The sequence below is a fragment of the Mustela nivalis genome (genome assembly GCF_964662115.1).
Source record: "Mustela nivalis genome assembly, chromosome: 12".
In the NCBI taxonomy this organism is placed as follows: domain Eukaryota; kingdom Metazoa; phylum Chordata; class Mammalia; order Carnivora; family Mustelidae; genus Mustela; species Mustela nivalis.
Window position 1 is genome coordinate 90,324,361 of NC_139031.1, and position 17,512 is coordinate 90,341,872.

The following is a 17,512-nucleotide window of genomic DNA, read 5'->3' on the forward strand; positions in this document are numbered from 1 at the left end:
CTAGCCAGAGCCGGTCAGCCTTCTCTCCGGGCTGTGCTGAGCTATGGGGCACGGTGTCCTCTGGAAAGACTCAGCAGAAAGGGTCTGCTCCCTTCCCGTGGCCAGGGACAACTCTTGAGTAGTTAGGTTGTTGGTGACTGTGTCCCCCTCACACCCCAACCTGCTTTCCCCAGGCTCCGGGCCACCCAGCACTTCCTGCTCTAACCAGGTGTGGAGTGGGGCGTCCCCCCACAGGGCCTTCTGTGCTCCCCGACAGGGCCTGCGCTGCCATGGCAACCAGGAGCAGGGCCCCTGCGCTGGCGGCCTCCGGCCTCTGCAGGGCTGACCATCCTGTCATTAGAGCTGCCATGCAGAAAACTGGGCTGATGGCAAAGGCCTCCATCCCCATCACCATAGTGACGGCCCAATCGCCCTGTCACCACGGACTTCGCCAGCTGTCCAGTTCCCAGGGCAGGGTCATGGGGTCTTCTGAAGTCACGTCCTAAGGAGCAGAGGCCCCTATGAGTGTGGAATCTAGAGGAAAGGGTACTGGTGGCTTGGCACCTGTAAGCTCTGGGCTGCCCTCCCTGCCGACCTGAGCCAGAACGTTGGCCCGCACGCAACAGAGCCCATGGGGCCCTGGGGCCTCAACTCAGGACACGTGCACACTCACTGGCACACCAGGAACCCAGCAGAGGCCAGGTACTGGATCAGCCATCGGGAGCAAATGGTGGGAGACCAAGGACCATCTCAACCAGAGTCTCTGGCCTCAGCTTCTTAAGTCTGGCACGCTGTGTCCTCACAGCATGTCTCAGCACTGGCACACGGGGAGCACAGGCCTGGCCAGGGTGTGCTGCAGGGGAGAGTGGGAGAACAGAGCCAAGCAGGGTCGGGACCAAGCCTGGGGTCCAGCAGAGGGAGTGAGAAGCAGTGGCCAGTGAGACTCTCCAGATGTGTGTGCAGTCCCATTTCAAGCCAGTGTCCTCCTGATGGTCATCTGGGCCACACCTCTTCTTCTTCACATGCATGTGTTTCTTCCAGATGATTCCTAGAGGCTGAACTGCCAGATGAAGCGCTCTGCACACCCTACACTCAGGTGGCCGAGAGCATAGGCTCCCTCAATGGCTCCAACTCATTAGCCCTCCCCCCGACATCAGGAGCTGGGCTCCATGCCGGCCCATCCTTGAGACTGTAAACCTCGACAGTTTGGGGCTGACCTGTCTGTCGTCTCATTGTCGTTCAAAGCGCTGGGTCCTTTCCAACTGCTCCCTGGTTATTTGCATTTTTCTCTAAGAATGATTTTTTTATACTTTTTTACCATTTTGTTATGGAATCGTCTTTTAATTTTCAATTTGTAGGACGGGTTTGTATGTTCCATTTGTTTGTTTGTTTGTTTTAAGATTTTATTTATTTATATGACAGACAGAGATCACACGTAGGCAGAGAGAGGGGGGGAAAGCAGGCTCCCCATTGAGCATAGCCTGATGCGGGGCTCGATTCCAGGATCCTGGGATCATGACCTGAGCAGAGGGCAGAGGCTTTAACCCACTGAGCCACCCAGGCGCCCTGTATGTTCCATTTGTAATACCTACTAATCCCTGGTCAAATCCATGTGGTGTCTCTCACAGTCTATCCTAAGCTCAGACTTGATCACTGGGGTCTTCCTCATACGGACATGTGTCCTTACGAATTTCAGTCTTGGCTTTCTTGTTCTGAGACTTGTGTCTCATTAAGGAAAGCGTTTCCCATCCCCAACTGGAAAAATGCTTTCCCACATTGCCTTCTAATATTTTTTTCTTTTTTAAAAAAATTTTTCTGTTCAGCACTTTGGTCCTTCTGCAAGTTTTCATGTGTGGTGTGAGGTAGCGTGTCTATCTGTTGGGTGGATGATCATTTTTCCACTGATGGGTACTGTTGGTAGCACAGTGCGGGTCCCCCAGTGTTTGGGTTCTTAATCTTAAGGGAATGGCTTGGCTCTGGTCATCTTGCAGGAGTCACCATCGGCTATGAAGTCAGGTCTGGAACCACAGCTAAGCTGACCCTGTCACATAACTGTGGTCCTCTGGGACCAGAGGACAGACTGGTGTCCAGCTCAGAGACCACATCCTGCCTGCTGTCTCGCCATCTGCCTGCGAGGTGGTCAGGAGGCTTTCCCCTAGTCTCCAGTTCTGCGATGTGAGGCTTTCTCCCCGTGCCCTGTGGAGTGTGCCTGCTGTCTGGAGTGAGCTCACAGTGAGCAGAGATGCTGTGATTTGGGGGGGCAGGCAACTGTCCCCTTTTGTTTGGATGCTGTCCTTGGTGGGGCACAGGATAAGGGGTGGCCCCTTTGGGTGCTCTTTCTTTGCTATCAGCAACAAATTGTCTGAAGGTAAGCGTGGCTCTAGTACTCTGCCTGGCCTCAGCTCTGCTGGCATGCAGGACATCTGTCTGTCCATTTGTGAGGCCCACGTCGGTAGACGTGGGCGACAGGTGGATGGACCTAGGACATCCTGGGGTCCTATGAGAGAGCCCCAACCATGGACCGCCCAGGGACCTCCGTCGTGCACCCATTTGGCAGTCAGTTTGTGGTTATAGTGTGCTGCCAGGGAGCTCCCTCTGTCATCTTGCTGGGCTTGTGCAGAAAGCAGCCGTCTGTCCTTATCTGACCTCTGTCTCCAGTGCAGAAATGACAACGTGGTTTCTTGCCCCTTGCAGGCATTCCAAATGCTTCCAGAGAGAGCACAGAGCTCCGCTGGCTAATGATTATACAATCCAGGCCTGTCACTCGAATGTTGCAACCCTGGGACCCACACACGGAAAACAGCCATAGGAGCCCACATGCTGGCCCTTCTCTCTCTGGTCTTTGTCTCTTCTGACCGGCCTCCCTCACTTTAGTAAAACTCCGCTCTGCTTCCCGACCCTTTCCTTCCCTGTCCTGTCCTTCCTCCCTGGGCCAAAGAGCCGGGGCTTCCTTGCCCTCCCAGCTCCGCCGCAGCCACGCACACTGCGAGCTGTCGCGGCCGGAACTTGCTCACAAACAGGACGGGTGTCCCTCCCGCGCCCCTTTACGACACGCCTCTGCTCTGCGGGAACTCAGCGGGATTCAGCCTCCCGCGCGCAACCGGACGTGCGTTCTGAGTGGCAGTGCGGGAGGCGCCATCGCGCCGAGCGGCCTCGCTCAGAAACTCGTCCGGGTCCCCGCCCGACCTCCGGGTGAGCAGATGAACGTTCTCCCGGATCCCACACCATCCGTGAGACGCGCCCCCGAGGAAGGCGCAGGCTGCAAGAGGGGCGCCTGTCCTTACACCGCCCGCGCGAAGCACGGAGCCTGCTGCTCGGGGAGCGGGCTGGGGTGCGGGCAGGGCAGAGCGGGCCGGCGGCAGGCGCGCGGTCCAGCGCTGGTCCCCGCGCGGAGGTCACTACGGCCGGGCGGCTGGATGGACGCGCCGCAGGCCGGAGGGAGCAGGCACAGCGCGGGCCTCTGCTCCCTCGTGCCCGGCGGGCGGACTCCGAGTGGCGCAGGCCCTGGGGCGGCCTCCGGGGGGCACCGCGCCCTAGGCAGAACCTCGGAGCCACCCACTGCCCCGACCCCCGCCGATCCCGCGCCCTCCTCCCAGGGGGAGGGCGGGAGGCAGACGAAGGCGCCACCAGGAGCCGGAGCGGAGCGGGGCTGGGGGGTTCTTCCGGGCTCCCCGCGCCCTTCCTGGGCTAAGCAGCATCTCCGGCTGGTTCTGCGCGGCTGCGGCTCTTCGCCGGCGGAGGGTTTGCCCGGCGCTCACTCGGCCACGCGGTGCGACCCTGCACGTCCCGCCGGAAGCCGCCACCACCGCCCGCCCCGGACTTCCGGCGGACCCCGGCGCTTCTCCCGGCGCGAACGCCACCGCGTCCTCCGCTCTGCTCGGATTGGACAGCCCACCGCAGGGGCTGCGTAGATTGGCTGAGCCTCGGGTCACGTGCCAACCTGGAACCCAATTGCTGAAATCTCTGGGTGCCCACGTGCTAGCGGCGGGCTGGGGCAGCTGCGAGGGGGCGCGGGGAGAGGGTGACCAGCATCCGGGAGGGCTGGGGCATCCAGTGAGGGTTTCGGGGGAGGAGGTGCTCAGCGGCGGGGAGGGCGGGGGCACTCAGAGGGGAGCTGAGGAGGAGGGGGTGATCAGTGTGGGGGAGTGGGGGCATTCAGAGGGGTGCTCAAGGGGACGGGGAAGGCCCGGGAGCCCTCAGCGGTGGGGGCGCTTTAGGCCCAGCTCGGGAGGAGGGCTGGCTGGGAAGGAGGATTAGGCGAGGTTTTCACTGTGAGGCTCAAGGGGGTTGGGGGGTTAGGGAGCAGGCTTGGAGGGAGACCCAGAAGAAAGTGCTAGGGTTCACCAAGGGACTCACATGGGGTCTCTGGAGGACTAAATGGAAGAGGGCTTCGCAGGGGCAGAGGGTGGCTAGAGGGTGGGGTTCACAGGGGTTATGGGGGGGCGGGAGAGGGCCTCAGGGGGGCCCTTGGCAGCATGTGTTGGAGCTTATGGAGCTCAAAGAAGGGGGAGCTCAGCCCCTCTGCTTTTCAGATCCTTCCTGACAACAACTCCTTTGTGGTAACTCCCATCCTATTTTTTATTACTGGGAGTCCTGGAGACCAGCTGCTGTGGGGCCCAGATTCTGGTTTTGCAGGGCTCTCCCTACCCCTTTGGTCCCCTTCCTTCTCTGCAGACTTTTCTCCTCCTTCCTGTGCAGGGCAGCCCCTCAGAATGTCAAGGCCCCGGCTTTTAGACATGACCTTTGGACATGACCACATGTCCAGCCTGGGCTACACATCCATCCCTAGTGCCTGAGCTGGGGAGGGGTCTCAGGGTACAACTAGAGCTTCTTAGTAGCCCCTAAAAGGAGGCAGTTCTGAGGGGTCTTTCCCAGCTGACTCACATGCCCCTGGTCTTCCCTGGCTGTGGTCCCTTCCTGGCCAGTGCTGGCCTTCACGTGAACCTTCTCGTAGTATGCCCCCTCCTCTCCTGCTCCAACATCTCCTGTTCCGTCCGGGCTGGTGGTGGCCTGGGGAATCTGTGGGGAGGGCTGTGGTAGTGAGCAGTGCTCCTGGGGGCCATGGCTGGCTTCTGGCATTGAGTCTGTGCTCCTTAGGCTGGGGAAGTACTAAGAAGGTGACCAGGAGGACACATTCTCTGCTCTCTTCGGGTCCCCAGCTGTGCCTAAGAACCAAGCTGCCGTCAGCAGGAGAGAAGCATGCAAGTTTTACTCAAGCTTTTATAGGTGCACGGGAGCCTTCACAAGAGAATGAAGACCCCAAGACGTGACCAGAGCAGGAACGATGGCAAGCACTCTGGTGACAAAGAAACAGCGAAGAGCCGACGTGACAGAGGGTTTGGGCAGGGAGAGGACGTTGCTGGGAGTCATTGCAGGATGGAGTTGTTTGCAAGGATTTCTCTCAGCCTCATTCATCTCTGGTGGCAAGGACGTCTTCCTCCTGCTACCCAGAGCATGCCTTTCATGTGAGGGTTTGATGTGCTGCTTTGAAGGGAAAAAAGGAGGGTCAGAGCGGGCGTCTTGCCCTGCTGTCTGTTGGGTGCCACTGGCTCAAAGCAGTCGGTATGTCTAATCGGTACATGTAGGAGGGAAGGCCCTGGGGCTCCTTGGGAGGCCTGATTACGTCTGTGGTCCCTGGTAGGGCTCCTGTCCTGGGTAGGCTGCTGAGGTCCACGTAACAATCACAGTGAAAACAGCCCTGCTGCCATGGCCTTGGCTGACTGGACTAAGGGGTAGGGAGGCAAAGGCCATGGCATGGCCAGGTTCCCTCCAGGAACCCCTGGCATGCCCCTCAGCTGCTTTTTTCCAGCTCTGTGGGGGTTCTGCTGTGCACCTCAAAACAGGTCCCTTTATGAGCTGAGAAAGGCCTTGAAGGTGGGTGGGCACCTGCCTGCCCGGCAGGGGTGAACTCACAGAGCTGGGCCACGTGTCGTGACAGCATGGCTCAGGGTCAGCTTGCAAGGGAGCTCTTCCTCTAGGACCTGGTGCACGAGGGAGAATCTGGACTTCAGAGAGCTTGGCCACCCCCAGTCCCACGGGCGCCGCATGCATAACATCAGTGCCTCCTGCCTGTGGTCTTTCCCATACCCACCTCTTTTAAGTCTTACAGAACAGTACGAACCATTCCTGGATACCTGCGTCCCGACTCCTTCCATTAATCGTGTGCGTGCTATGCTTTGCATTACATCATACCCACATCCAAATCCTGCAAAGGGGAGGTGAAAACAGGATGTCCCTTCACCCCTAACTGCTTGTGTGGATTTCCCAGAAACCAAGAATTCTCTTACATAACCACAACACAGTGATCAAAGCCAGGAAATTATAGTAGAGACGATAGTATTTTCCACTCTGCAGACCTCACTCAGCCTGTCTGATCTCTGCTCCCTGCCCAATGCCTTCAACCTGCGATGATCTCGCCTCTTTGTCCTAAATGATACCAACGCAGGGAATCATCAAGGTTTTTACTTGCTGAACATCTACCAAGACTAGTGTTTGGAATATAGCATCTTACCATTTCAGCAACACACTGAGGGAACAGGTTGTTTCCAGTTTTGCAGGTGAGAGAGAGAGAGAGAGAGGTTAGTGCTTTGCTCAAGTGTGTGCTCTGGGGGCTTGCAGCGGGGCTGGGGCTGCATCCAAGCTGGGTGGTGGCTGGGTGGTGGAGTCGGAGGTGGGCTTACTTCTCAGAAAGAGGGACAACGAGGCTGGGGAGTTTGCAACCACATAGACCAAGGAGGGGAAGGCAGGCCCAGGCCAGAGAGGATGGGAGAGCCTCCGGGAGTGGAGCTGTGCTGTGTTACTTGTGGTGTGGTCTTGTAATGTCCTTGACCTGAACCTATTTCTGTGTCTCTAAGGTGATGATACAATCTTTCTCTTTTCTCTGAGGGCTGAATGAGGTAGCACATGGGGAGTGCTTGGGGTAAGATCAATGGTAAGGTATCCATTAGTATGTGGCAAGTGAACACTTTTTTTTTTTTTTAAGATTTTTATTTATTTGACAGACAGAGATCAGGAGCAGGCAGAAAGGCAGGCAAAGAGAGAGGGGGAAGCAGGCTCCCCACTGATCAGAGAGCCCGATGCGGGGCTCGATCCCAGCACCGAGACCATGACCTGAGCCGAAGGCAGAGGCTTAACCCACTGAGCCCCCCAGGTGCCCCGACAAGTGAACACATTTAAATGTATTCTGAGCAAGAACTGTCCTCCTTGTCCCTTTGAATAATGTTCGGTGGCAAAGGAGAAAAGGGGCTCTGGGATTTTCTCCAGCAACGGCTGTCGCCTGCCCCCTATAGGACAACAGTGTCCACACAGCATCTTGGGATCCGTCTGGCCTGCGGGTGCTGGTGAGCCTGTGTCTGTGGGTGACTGGCCTGGCAGTGGCCGGTGTCTGTGATTTATGTTTTGCAACCAAACAGAGGGGATGTGGAAAAGTCCTCTCCACGCTCCGCACTTGAAAATACCCAGGAAGAGGGCTGGTGAGGGGCAGGCGGGGGGGGGACCTTCCTTCAGACATGGAAACATTTTTCTCCAAACCCCTGCTCCTCTGGGCACGTTTGCCCATGTCTGGAGACGTTCTTGGTCGCCGGATGGGGAATGGAGTGCTCCCGGCAAATAGAGGGTATGAGGCCGGAGGCGCTCCTTACCCCTCGTGGGATGGCCCCTAACAATCGGGTACCAGCCCCCATCATCCCACCGGAACATGACCCCTGAGAGTGCTGTGTGGGGTGGTGCGACGGCTCCCCGCAGGCGCCGGCTGCTTCCAGCGGGGAGGCTGTGCAAGCCTCTGAAGTTCCGAGGGCCGAGGTCCCTCGGTGTGGCCGGTGAGACGCCCATTCCGGAACACCGTTCAGTAAACACGAAGTGGGCAGGACGTGGAACTCTTAGGGGACGTGCTCCGTTCGTCCCCGGCCATCGGCAACGGGTTATTTCAACGTCTCCGGACGAACGAGGCCTCTTCAAGTCCCCGCGCACCAGGCGGCTCCCGGAGCGCGGCGCGGACCCTCCGCCGTCGGTGCTGCCGCGCTCGCGCCGCAGCCGCCTACGTTCGTACCCGCACGGGCAGTGGCCGGCCCGGGAAGCCCCCGCAGGCCGGGCCCAGGGGTCCTGGGTGCACAGGGACGGCCCCCACCAGGGCAGTGGTGAGAGCCAGCGCGGGCGAGCGGCCTTCACGTCCCTGCAAGAGCCTGCAGAGGGGCGTCCCTGCGCTTCGCTGTGGGGAGCTCACGAAGGACAGCCCGGCCCCGTAACTCAGCCCTCCGAGGGCTCCCCGAGCGCCAGCCTGCGGTGCGGCTCGGCGTGTTCCCGGGAGCTGCCCGCCCGGGACGGCTCCGCGCAGTCCCGGAGGGAGGGGGGAGGGTGAGGATGGGAGGACTCGGGACCCTCCAACAGGGAGGGGGCGGCCTGGGTAGGGACCCCAAGGGGGAGGAGGAGGTCCCGGTGGTGACGACTGCGAGCAGCAAGAGGGAGGGGCGGCCCCAGCCAGGATAGGGGGGCGGGGCCGGGCTTACGCACACGCACCTGCGCCGCGACGTCTTTTCCCAGCCCCTCCCAGCCCACTCCCTTCGTATTTCCGGCCGCTCTTTTCTGCATCCGGGGCACGAGAAAACCCTCGGTTGGCTCTTGGGCGGTGCCTCGACCAGAACCGGAAGTCGGCCTCGGGCCAGGCGGGGAAGCCGGCGTCCGACCCGTCAGCAACCTGCGGTGGTCCCCAGGGGCGGTGGCTGCGCTGCTCCCTGCGAGGCGGTCCCGCGGGCGGGCGGGCTGCCCGAAGGCGCGGCACCATGAAGCTGTACAGCCTCAGCGTCCTGTACAAAGGCGAGCACAAGGTGGTGCTGCTCAAAGCCGCGTACGACGTGTCCTCCTTCAGCTTCTTCCAGAGGTCCAGGTGGGTGGGCCCGGGCGGCGAGGCCCGGGGGCTCGTGGGAGGCCCGCGGGGTGGGGGCGGGCCCCGGGGGGCGGGGGAGCGTCGGGGTGGTCGGGGGAGGCCCGGCGTCGGACTGCGGGGGGCGGGCGGGGGTCTCGCCCTCCCGACCTGGAGCGCTGCGCTGGCTCCCTTGGTGTGCGGAGCGAACCTGCGGGGAACCCTCGTCCTGTGGCCCCAGGAAGGCTGACGCTGCTCTGGACGGCGTTTTCGTGCTCGGTGTCTCCCACGTTCCCGTCGTACCACCCCGGGGGCTTGGAGGGAAGCGCGGACCGCCCAGGTTCGCCCGCGGCCGTGGTGAGCTGGCAAGGTGGCGGCCCGGGAGCGTGTGTTGTCAACCTGCGCCTCCTTCCCCGATTCTGACCCCGGCGTCCGCGGGCCAGTGTATGTCCTCCGATGGGGTTTTCCCCGTAGCTGGGTCGGAGGCGCTGGCGCGCCCCGTTTTATGGGGGAAGTCGTGCGGCCGCGAGAAACTGTACCACAGCCGGCCCGGATGCAGACCCTGACTCCCGGGCTTTTCCCGGTTGAGTTTGGCGGTGCGAGGGCTGCGTGCTGAGGGTTTGCAGGCGCGGGACCTGCGGGCTTGCGGGAAGCTGTGTGTGAGGAAGCCCGCGAGCGCTGGGCCCGCTGCTGGGAAGTGCGGGGCGCCTGGGCGCCGCCCCGGGGGTACCCCGCAGGTCTGAGTCCGGGACGCTGCCCTCCGGCTCCGTCCTCACTGCTTCTGGGCAGCAGTTCTCTTGCTCTTTTTGTCAGAGAGGGGGATGCGGGGGGCCCGACGGGCGGCTCCATCCCAGGCTCCCGGGATCATGACCTGCGCCCGAAGGCTGGCATGTCCCCCACGGGGCCCCCCAGGCACCCCTGGGAAGCAGTTCTTGATCAGTGTCCTGCTGGCGGTATGGAAAACCGTTTCTGTTGTCCTTCCGTGGAAGCGGTTGGTTCTTTGGGAGCTTCAGGAGGTCTTCTGCAGATTTGCCGCTTTCTCTCTCACGCCCTCTGCTCCGTTCTGGCCGCTCTTCCTCTGGGCTGTGCGTGTGTCCCGAAGGTGCTGGGCAGTTGCAGCGTGAGACCTTCGCCTCACTGCTCCGGGATACCCCTGCCAGCTCCAGACCACGGGCACCAGATGCACTCAGAACCCAGCCGTGCCCCCACTGGCGCCTCTTACCGCTGCAGCAGTCCAGGCTTCTCGCCTCCATTCTTCTGCCTGGCGGCCACCGGGCCCTAAACTCCAAACCTGCAGATGGGTCCCCAGCTTTTCTCGCTGCTTGTTTGAGAGCTCCTGCCAGGGATGTAAACCCCTGTGTCTGGGCGCGGCTGTGCTGGGATTCCGCCTCCGCTCCGTTTTACTGCGGGGCCTGCCTCACCCGGAGGCTCTCTCCGTGGGGTGAGTTTGAGCACATCACACTCTCAGGGTGACGCTGGGCCCCAGCTGTTGTGCTAAGTGCTATGTTCCCCTCGCTGTGAACTTGGGTTTTGTGAGTGGGGCGTGGGGCAGGGTGTGCGGGTCCCATAGTTCCTGGCCGGACGGACACTGCGCGGCTGGAGGTCTCCTCTCTTCAGCAAGGGGGGCTGCCGCAGAGTCTTGAGAGCCCCCGTTCCTCCGGTCGAGCTGTCGTCACCTGTGGCGCTTCCATTCTGCCGTCTCTCTGCTGGGCCACGAGTGACCTCTTCTCTCTCAGCCTTTGCACAAGTCACCTCCTCTTCCTTGTTGGCCGAGCGGTGGCCTCTCAGTGTCCCGGGGACGGAGTGCCAGGATGAGCCAGCGTGGCCGCGGCTGTACCCCACTGTGACCCGCTCTCACGGTGGACGCTTGTCCCAGCACAGTGTCGCGTGCGCGGGGCTGGCCCTGGATGTGCGCGCTGGCTTCCGCTTCTCCATGCTCTGGCCACAGCGCATGGAGCCGCCCGTCGGGCCCCCCGCATCCCCCTCTCTGACAAAAAGAGCAAGAGAACTGCTGCCCAGAAGCAGTGAGGACGGAGCCGGAGGGCAGCGTCCCGGACTCAGACCTGCGGGGTACCCCCGGGGCGGCGCCCAGGCGCCCCGCACTTCCCAGCAGCGGGCCCAGCGCTCGCGGGCTTCCTCACACACAGCTTCCCGCAAGCCCGCAGGTCCCGCGCCTGCAAACCCTCAGCACGCAGCCCTCGCACCGCCAAACTCAACCGGGAAAAGCCCGGGAGTCAGGGTCTGCATCCGGGCCGGCTGTGGTACAGTTTCTCGCGGCCGCACGACTTCCCCCATAAAACGGGGCGCGCCAGCGCCTCCGACCCAGCTACGGGGAAAACCCCATCGGAGGACATACACTGGCCCGTAGGAATCCCCATGAGGCTCGAAGCAGGTTGTCCTGGTCAGCGAGGTAGCAGACAGGTGTGGCTTGAAGAGCTGTGAGGGTTTCTGGCTAAACGGTGTCTCTTGTTACTCCCTGAGGTCGGGAGGGAAAGGAATGAGACCCAGAAGCAGCGGCCCCTTGGTGTCTGTGCTCAGAGGTCACCTTCCATGCTGCTGGGGACGGGGATGGGGAGAGGTAACGTGTGTTCTGTTCCTTAGCGTTCAGGAATTCATGACCTTCACGAGTCAGCTGATCGTGGAGCGCTCGGCGAAAGGCAGCAGAGCTTCTGTCAAAGAACAAGGTAGGAGGACCTGCTGCCTGCGCCGTGCCTGTCCCTTCCCGCTTCGGGCAGCCCGGGGCCCCCTCACAGGCGTGCCCCACGCAGGGGCTGCCAGGACCGCACTCCTCTCAGGCCTCCTGCTTCTGCTTGTGCTTGCTCCTGCCGTCAAAGCAGCCTCCCCGCGTGCTTCTCCTTCCACCTGTGGTGGGCGCTTTGCAAACCAGGCTTCCCTGCGGTCGCACTGGGAGCGCGTCCTGTGCTCCCCAAGTTTTGGACCAGGAGTCCAGAAACTCGTTGTTTTCCTCTTGGCTGTCGTTCACATCTTTGTAATTCAGGTTTTCTGTAAGCATCGTGAGGCTTTTCTTGGAGAAGCGTTTGTGACACAGACGACTCAAGAAGGGCAGCTGTGTCACATAGATCGTGGGAAGCTCACTCTGCAGAGACCGGGGCCACGGCCCTGGAGGCCACATGTCAGTGATGAGATGTGTGTTACACCCCGGGGGGAGTGGGGGTCCCTTGTGCATGCTCTGTGCGGCCTCCCTGTCCTGCCCAGGAGATGGGACCGTGAACACGGACGTGTAGTGGGTCACTCCGGGCAGGTCTGCCTCCCAGCGGCTGGCTGAGAGCCGTGTCCTCCAGCATGCACCCGGCCGCTCCAGTCTGGGGCGTGCACTCCCACAGCACGCTGGCCCCTTGCTTACTGGAGATGTAGGCAGAGCCCAGACAGTGGTGGCGCCAGTCTTGTCCTCCTCAGCCTTGCCCTCACATACTGCTGCCCTCCTCCGACTCCAGAACTCACGACCTCTCCCTCTCCTCTCTGTTCTCGATGGTTGGCAGCAGCTGTTCTGTGCGAGCGTCATCAGGACAGGGAGGTTCTCCTTTGTCAGCTGTGACCCTTCTGTTCCTCTTCCCCTGGGGGTGTAGTCAGCTGTGTCCTGTCTGAAGAGTTTTGAAAGTGAGAAAAATTCATACCAGGGATGGGACCTGTTTCCCGAAGTGCTTGTACAGACGGAACCTTCGGATAATTTGATGATGATCTCAGGCTGGCAGGGCTAGGTTTTTTGTAGATGGACCTTTTGTCCCCTCCTCTTGCATCTCCTCTCCCCCACTTCCCCCTCTACCCCATCACAGGAGCAGACCTGATGCCCCGAGAGCTGATTTCCTGACGTGGGGCTGCTCTCGGGACTTTTAAGCAGCTGGAGGCTGCTGGTCTTACCCAGGGTCTCCAGCTCGGGGCCAGGCCAGAGCATCTGCAAGCGGGCCAGCGCTGGGGCTCCAGAATGTAGCAGAAAGGCACCTGGGACTGCTTCCCCTCAGTTGCTTTCTGCGCCTGCGGTGGCTCCTTTAGAGCCTGCTTGGCCCGCCAGGCCTCTGGACACCTACTTGTACTCAGGTGGTGTTGGGCCATGCCGGTGCCCGTGCTCCCTCCTGTGCTGTTCTGCGTGAGTCTGACTGAGCCACCAGGCAAGGGCTCAGCATTGTGACACTTTCACGATTGCTGAAGATGTCCCAAGTTCTCACGTCATCCCGTGCACTTCTAACTTCTCCTTAGAATACCTGTGCCACGTCTATGTACGAAACGACAATCTCGCAGGAGTGGTCATCGCTGACAGCGAGTATCCATCCCGGGTGGCCTTTACCTTGCTGGAGAAGGTGAGTTTGCGGTGTGGCCGGGCTGGCCTGGGACGGGCAACGGTGGACGGTGCCCGAGGTAGAAGGGACGGAGTTATGTGTCCAGAATCAACCCATTTTCAGCGTTTCTTCTTGCTCTAAACAGAGAGATGGCCAGGCATCCCTTCCCAGTGTCCTTTTCTGGCACTGGTTTCTGCCAGTGTCTGGGCTTGTGGCCCTGGTGGCACTGCGACCTGGCTACTCTACAGCAGCATTGCAGTTTCCTTCTGGGCTGGGGCCTGAGGTCGGCTGTGGCTGCACCTTCAGCCCTTGCCACTGCTCTGGCCGCTCTAAGGGCTGCTGCCTTCCCCACTGGTGACTGTTTACTCCCAGCCACGGCCGACTCTGCGCTCTGTCCTGTGACCACCCCGGGCTGCTCCTTTCCCCCATGTGGGTGTCGCACCACCATGGGGCTCAGTGCTGTGGTGCTCGTCAGAAATATCTTGAGGACGCTGGCCTCCGGCCTCCCTAAGCACCAATACATTCACCAGCACATGAGATGTGCTGATTGCTTAAGTCCGAAGGATCTAGCTCCCTTTGCAAAGAGCTGTTCTGGAAGATGAGAGTGCAGGGACTTTTCCTCTTAGAACTGCGGAACCTGGTAGAAGGGAAAGTCTGTAGGTTAATATTCTGTTGCTCTTGTTTTCTTCCAGAGATCGGGGTGAGGTTGGGTACACTTTGTTTTTAATTGCCAGAAATCTTCAAACCTTGAGCCTATATTTGCCCTTGGCCCTGAGCTGTTCTCCTCCTCTCTCGGGCTCTGTGTTCAGGTCCATGTGGCTATGGGATGGGCTCCTTTGTCGTGCAGGTACTGGACGAATTCTCCAAACACGTGGACAGGATAGAGTGGCCAGTCGGATCCCCTGCTAGCATCCACTACATGGCCCTGGACGACTACCTGAGTCGGTACCAGGTAGGTGGGCAGAAGCCCCCAGGAGCGGGCCTGCAGGTTGTGGCTCTGGGCGATCTCCCAGCAGTCTTGGTGTCGGCGTCCCCATGAAACACACAGGGACTCTGAGACCTGGACCCTGAGCTCACGCAGGCTTTCCCTTCTCTGGGGTGTGCGTGTGCAGCCTGCGGTTTGTGACCTTGGCAAACTGTCTGGCTCCCCGGTTTGAGCTTTGTTTCCGGGTGGTCATTCTACTCCTGATGTTTTTGGCTCTTCCCTAGAACCCGCGAGAAGCTGACCCCATGACTAAAGTGCAGGCCGAGCTGGATGAGACCAAGATCATTCTGGTAAGTGGGGGCGGGAGCGAGCACCCCCTGGAGCCAAGTGTGGGAGCCGCCCGGCGCGCAGTCCAGGCTTGGGTTTGGGGCTTTGGGGGCATCCTCATGCAGATGCTTTGTTGGAAGGGGTGGTTGCCCCCCTCTCCCCGAGTGTCTCAGGCCACCCTGAGTTTGTGCTGCCTGCACCCATCTGGGTTCAACACCACTGTTGTATGAGGACCCCAGCCGAGACCTGCTGTGGCCCTGATGCCTCCCTGCTGCGACGGTCTCTGTTCAGCGGCTCCCTGCCACTCCCGACCCCCGCCGTTTGTCTCTGAGCTCACCAGGCGCCTCCTTGCAGGGTGGGGGCTGTGGGGGCAGGAAAAGCCACCTATGTTCACTAAACACAGACCTGGGGTCCTCAGTCCCAGTCAGAAGGGCAGGAAGCCCGCATCTTGCTTGTGCTGTGCTCGGCTACAACTGCTGCTTCAGCTTCTCTTCTCTCTCTCTCCCTCTCTTTTCCCTCCTCCCCCTCTCTCTTCGTCTACCCCGCCTCTGGCTCTCCCCCCTCCATCTCCCCCTCCCTCCATCTCCCCTCCTCCTCACCCTCTCTCTCTGTCTTCCCTCTCTCTGCATCTACCCCCTCTCCGGCTCCATACCCCCCCCGTCTTCCCCCTTCTCCCCCCTCCTCCCCCCTCCATCTCCCCTCTTCTTTCCCCCTTCATTTCTCCCTCTCTCTGTCTTCCCCTCTCCATCTCCCCTTCTCCTCCCCCCCATCACCCCCCTCTCTGTGTCTACTCCTCTCTTCCCTTCTCCCCCACTCCTTCTCCCCCCGTCTCCCCCTCTGTCTCTCCTTCTCTCTCCGTCTCCCCCTCTCTCCATCTCCACCCCATCTCTCCCTCTCTCTTCTCTCTGTGTCTGTCCTCCTCCCCATCTCTCTCCATCTCCTCCTCTCTCTCCTCTCCCTGTCTGTCCTCTTCTTCTCTCTCTCCGTCTCTTTCCATTTCCTTCTCCTTTTCTGTTTCTTCCTCCCCTCCCCCGCTCCTGTAACCTTGAGCTCTCTTTGGCACTCGCTGTGTCTGTTCTTGCCTTGAGTTTGGTCCTGTGGCTTCTGCCTCATCACTGGTCCCTGGCTTCCCACCTGGTACCAGTGTGTCCGTACAGTAGCCACTGATCTGTGGCTCTTCCACTTACCATCCCCCAGTAGCCCTCAGGAAAGCTCTGGAGTCAGGTTCACACTCCCTGGCACAGTCCACAGCCCTGGGGCCTTTCTCTTTCCTGCATGGTACCCATGCCAGGGCCCCACATGCAGCTCTCCCGGATGCCACTACGTGGTCATTACTGGCACACACATCTCCCAGCGGGCGTGTGAGCCCTCAGGACTGGGCGCTTGTCCTTACCCACCCCACTCCCGGCATGTGGGACACCCATGCCCAGGCCCCAGCAAGCCTTGAGTGAGTAGAACTAAAGCCCAGCAGAGGTGCCCAGGAACCGCTGCTGGCTCCTCCGGCCCCGCAACGTGCTCAGTACTGCCTCCTGGAGTCAGACGCCGGCCTGGGCGGGACCCAGGAAGCAGTATGCTGTGGACACCGTGCACTGAATGACACAGTTTGGGGACTTCGGATTGGGAGTGAGGTGTGAGCGTGTTGAGGTGTCTCCGTGTCTCTTCACGGGCTTCTCTGTATCCTTGCTGAGCTGCAGCCCTGGGCGCCCCTCGGCTGCTCCTGCTCTCCAAGCAGGAACGGCAGGTGTGGCGCGGCGGCCCTGTGTGTCTGCAGAAATGGGCTTGCTGGTGCTGCCCTGTCCGTGCGCATGTCCATCTGGTTCGCTTCTTGTGCCGGCAGCCAGCATCCTGGAACTCTGTAGATGGGCCTGGTCTCACGCCTTTCTCCCAGGCCCGTTCCTGTCCACGTGCCTCGGTTTGTGCTCCTTGCTCCGAGGAAGCCCGGTGGCCTCGCGGTGCTGCACGACGTGCGTCCCCGGGGCGGGGGCAGCGTGTTCAGCGGGAGTCCGCGTGTGGAAGCGTGGCTGTAAGCACGGTGCTCTGAGCCTGTGCTGGGTCCCCGGGCCGGGCTCTGGGTCCTGCTGGTCGGGGCTCTTGATGCTCACATGGCGGGAGAGCCCATGGGAGAAGCACTTCCCGTGGCCGAGCCTGGGGGGCTCGCATCCGCCTGCTGCACCAACGGTGGGGCGCCCGTTTGTCTGTGTCTAGCACAACACCATGGAGTCTCTTCTGGAGCGAGGGGAGCGGCTGGACGACTTGGTGTCCAAGTCCGAGGTGCTGGGAACGCAGTCCAAAGCCTTCTACAAGACAGTGAGTGCCAGCCGTGCTTGTGCTTGCTACTGTGCGCGTGCCCAGGGACACTCCGTGGCACAGGGTTGCGGGGGGACGGGCCCGGCAGTAGCACGTGCTCCCTCGGGCGCCGCGGGAGCAGGAGCGGGCAGGGGCAGAGGCCAGTCCCAGCTGCTCCTGCTGCCTGCTGAGCGGTGGAGCCTCCGGGCCTCGCGCAGCGGCCCTTGTGCCTGTTTCCCTGGGACAGAAGTGGTTCGCTGGCGCTGACCACAGTAGGGCTGTGCGTCCACTGGTGCTTTCCTGGGAGCCTGGGAGGAAGGCGGCCAGTGGGGCTCGGGGATCCACCAACCTGCTCTCTCAAAGCATTCTCGCGACGTGCGTGGGGGCAGGTGGTGCTGCAGGACCCGGGGTGACACAGCATCATGCTCCGTCTGCCGGGGGTTCTCCCAGTACCCCCAGCCCGCTCCACGGCCACTGCCTCGTGGGGTACCCCCCCGTGGGTCACTTCCACCTCTCCAGCCCCAGTGTGTTTCTGTCCAGGCTCGGAAACAGAACTCGTGCTGTGCGATCATGTGACGGCAGCCCGTGGAGGCCCTCGTGCCCAGCCGGCCTGGCCGTTAGCGTCAGAACCGCAGTCCCTGGAGAAGCAGAGCCACCGTGGAGAGACCCGCGTGGGGACACATTTTCACTTGGGAGCTCCTGGCAGGAACTGAGGGGTTGTGGAAGGGCCTGGGGCTTGGGAACATTCAAATTTACATGTCCGGTGATTTTTGAAAAGCTCGTTTGAGGCCCCCAATGGCGTGTTCTTGGGCCAGATGAAACCATAAATTCAAATGACTCACA

The 17,512-nt window shown here is 61.0% G+C and overlaps 1 protein-coding gene across 1 annotated transcript; it reads left to right on the top strand.

The window, feature by feature from the left end:
* The first annotated feature begins 8,555 nt into the window (after positions 1 to 8,555).
* YKT6 (YKT6 v-SNARE homolog) lies at positions 8,556 to 17,512 on the top strand. Its single transcript, XM_082692089.1, has 7 exons — positions 8,556 to 8,860; positions 11,438 to 11,520; positions 13,052 to 13,152; positions 13,979 to 14,083; positions 14,341 to 14,406; positions 16,589 to 16,690; positions 17,210 to 17,512. Exons 1-7 carry the CDS (start codon positions 8,757 to 8,759, stop codon positions 17,243 to 17,245), a joined length of 597 nt encoding a protein of 198 aa, XP_082548215.1. The 5' UTR covers positions 8,556 to 8,756; the 3' UTR covers positions 17,246 to 17,512.

What these genes read in the sequence shown, in the direction of transcription:
- YKT6 (XM_082692089.1), top strand. Translation starts at nt 8,757, where the DNA reads ATGAAGCTGTACAGCCTCAGCGTCCTGTACAAAGGCGAGCACAAGGTG. An exon ending in ATGAGACCAAGATCATTCTG is followed by an intron (nt 14,407 to 16,588) that starts GTAAGTGGGGGC and finishes GTCTGTGTCTAG; the next exon opens with CACAACACCATGGAGTCTCT. An exon ending in CCAAAGCCTTCTACAAGACA is followed by an intron (nt 16,691 to 17,209) that starts GTGAGTGCCAGC and finishes GTTTCTGTCCAG; the next exon opens with GCTCGGAAACAGAACTCGTG.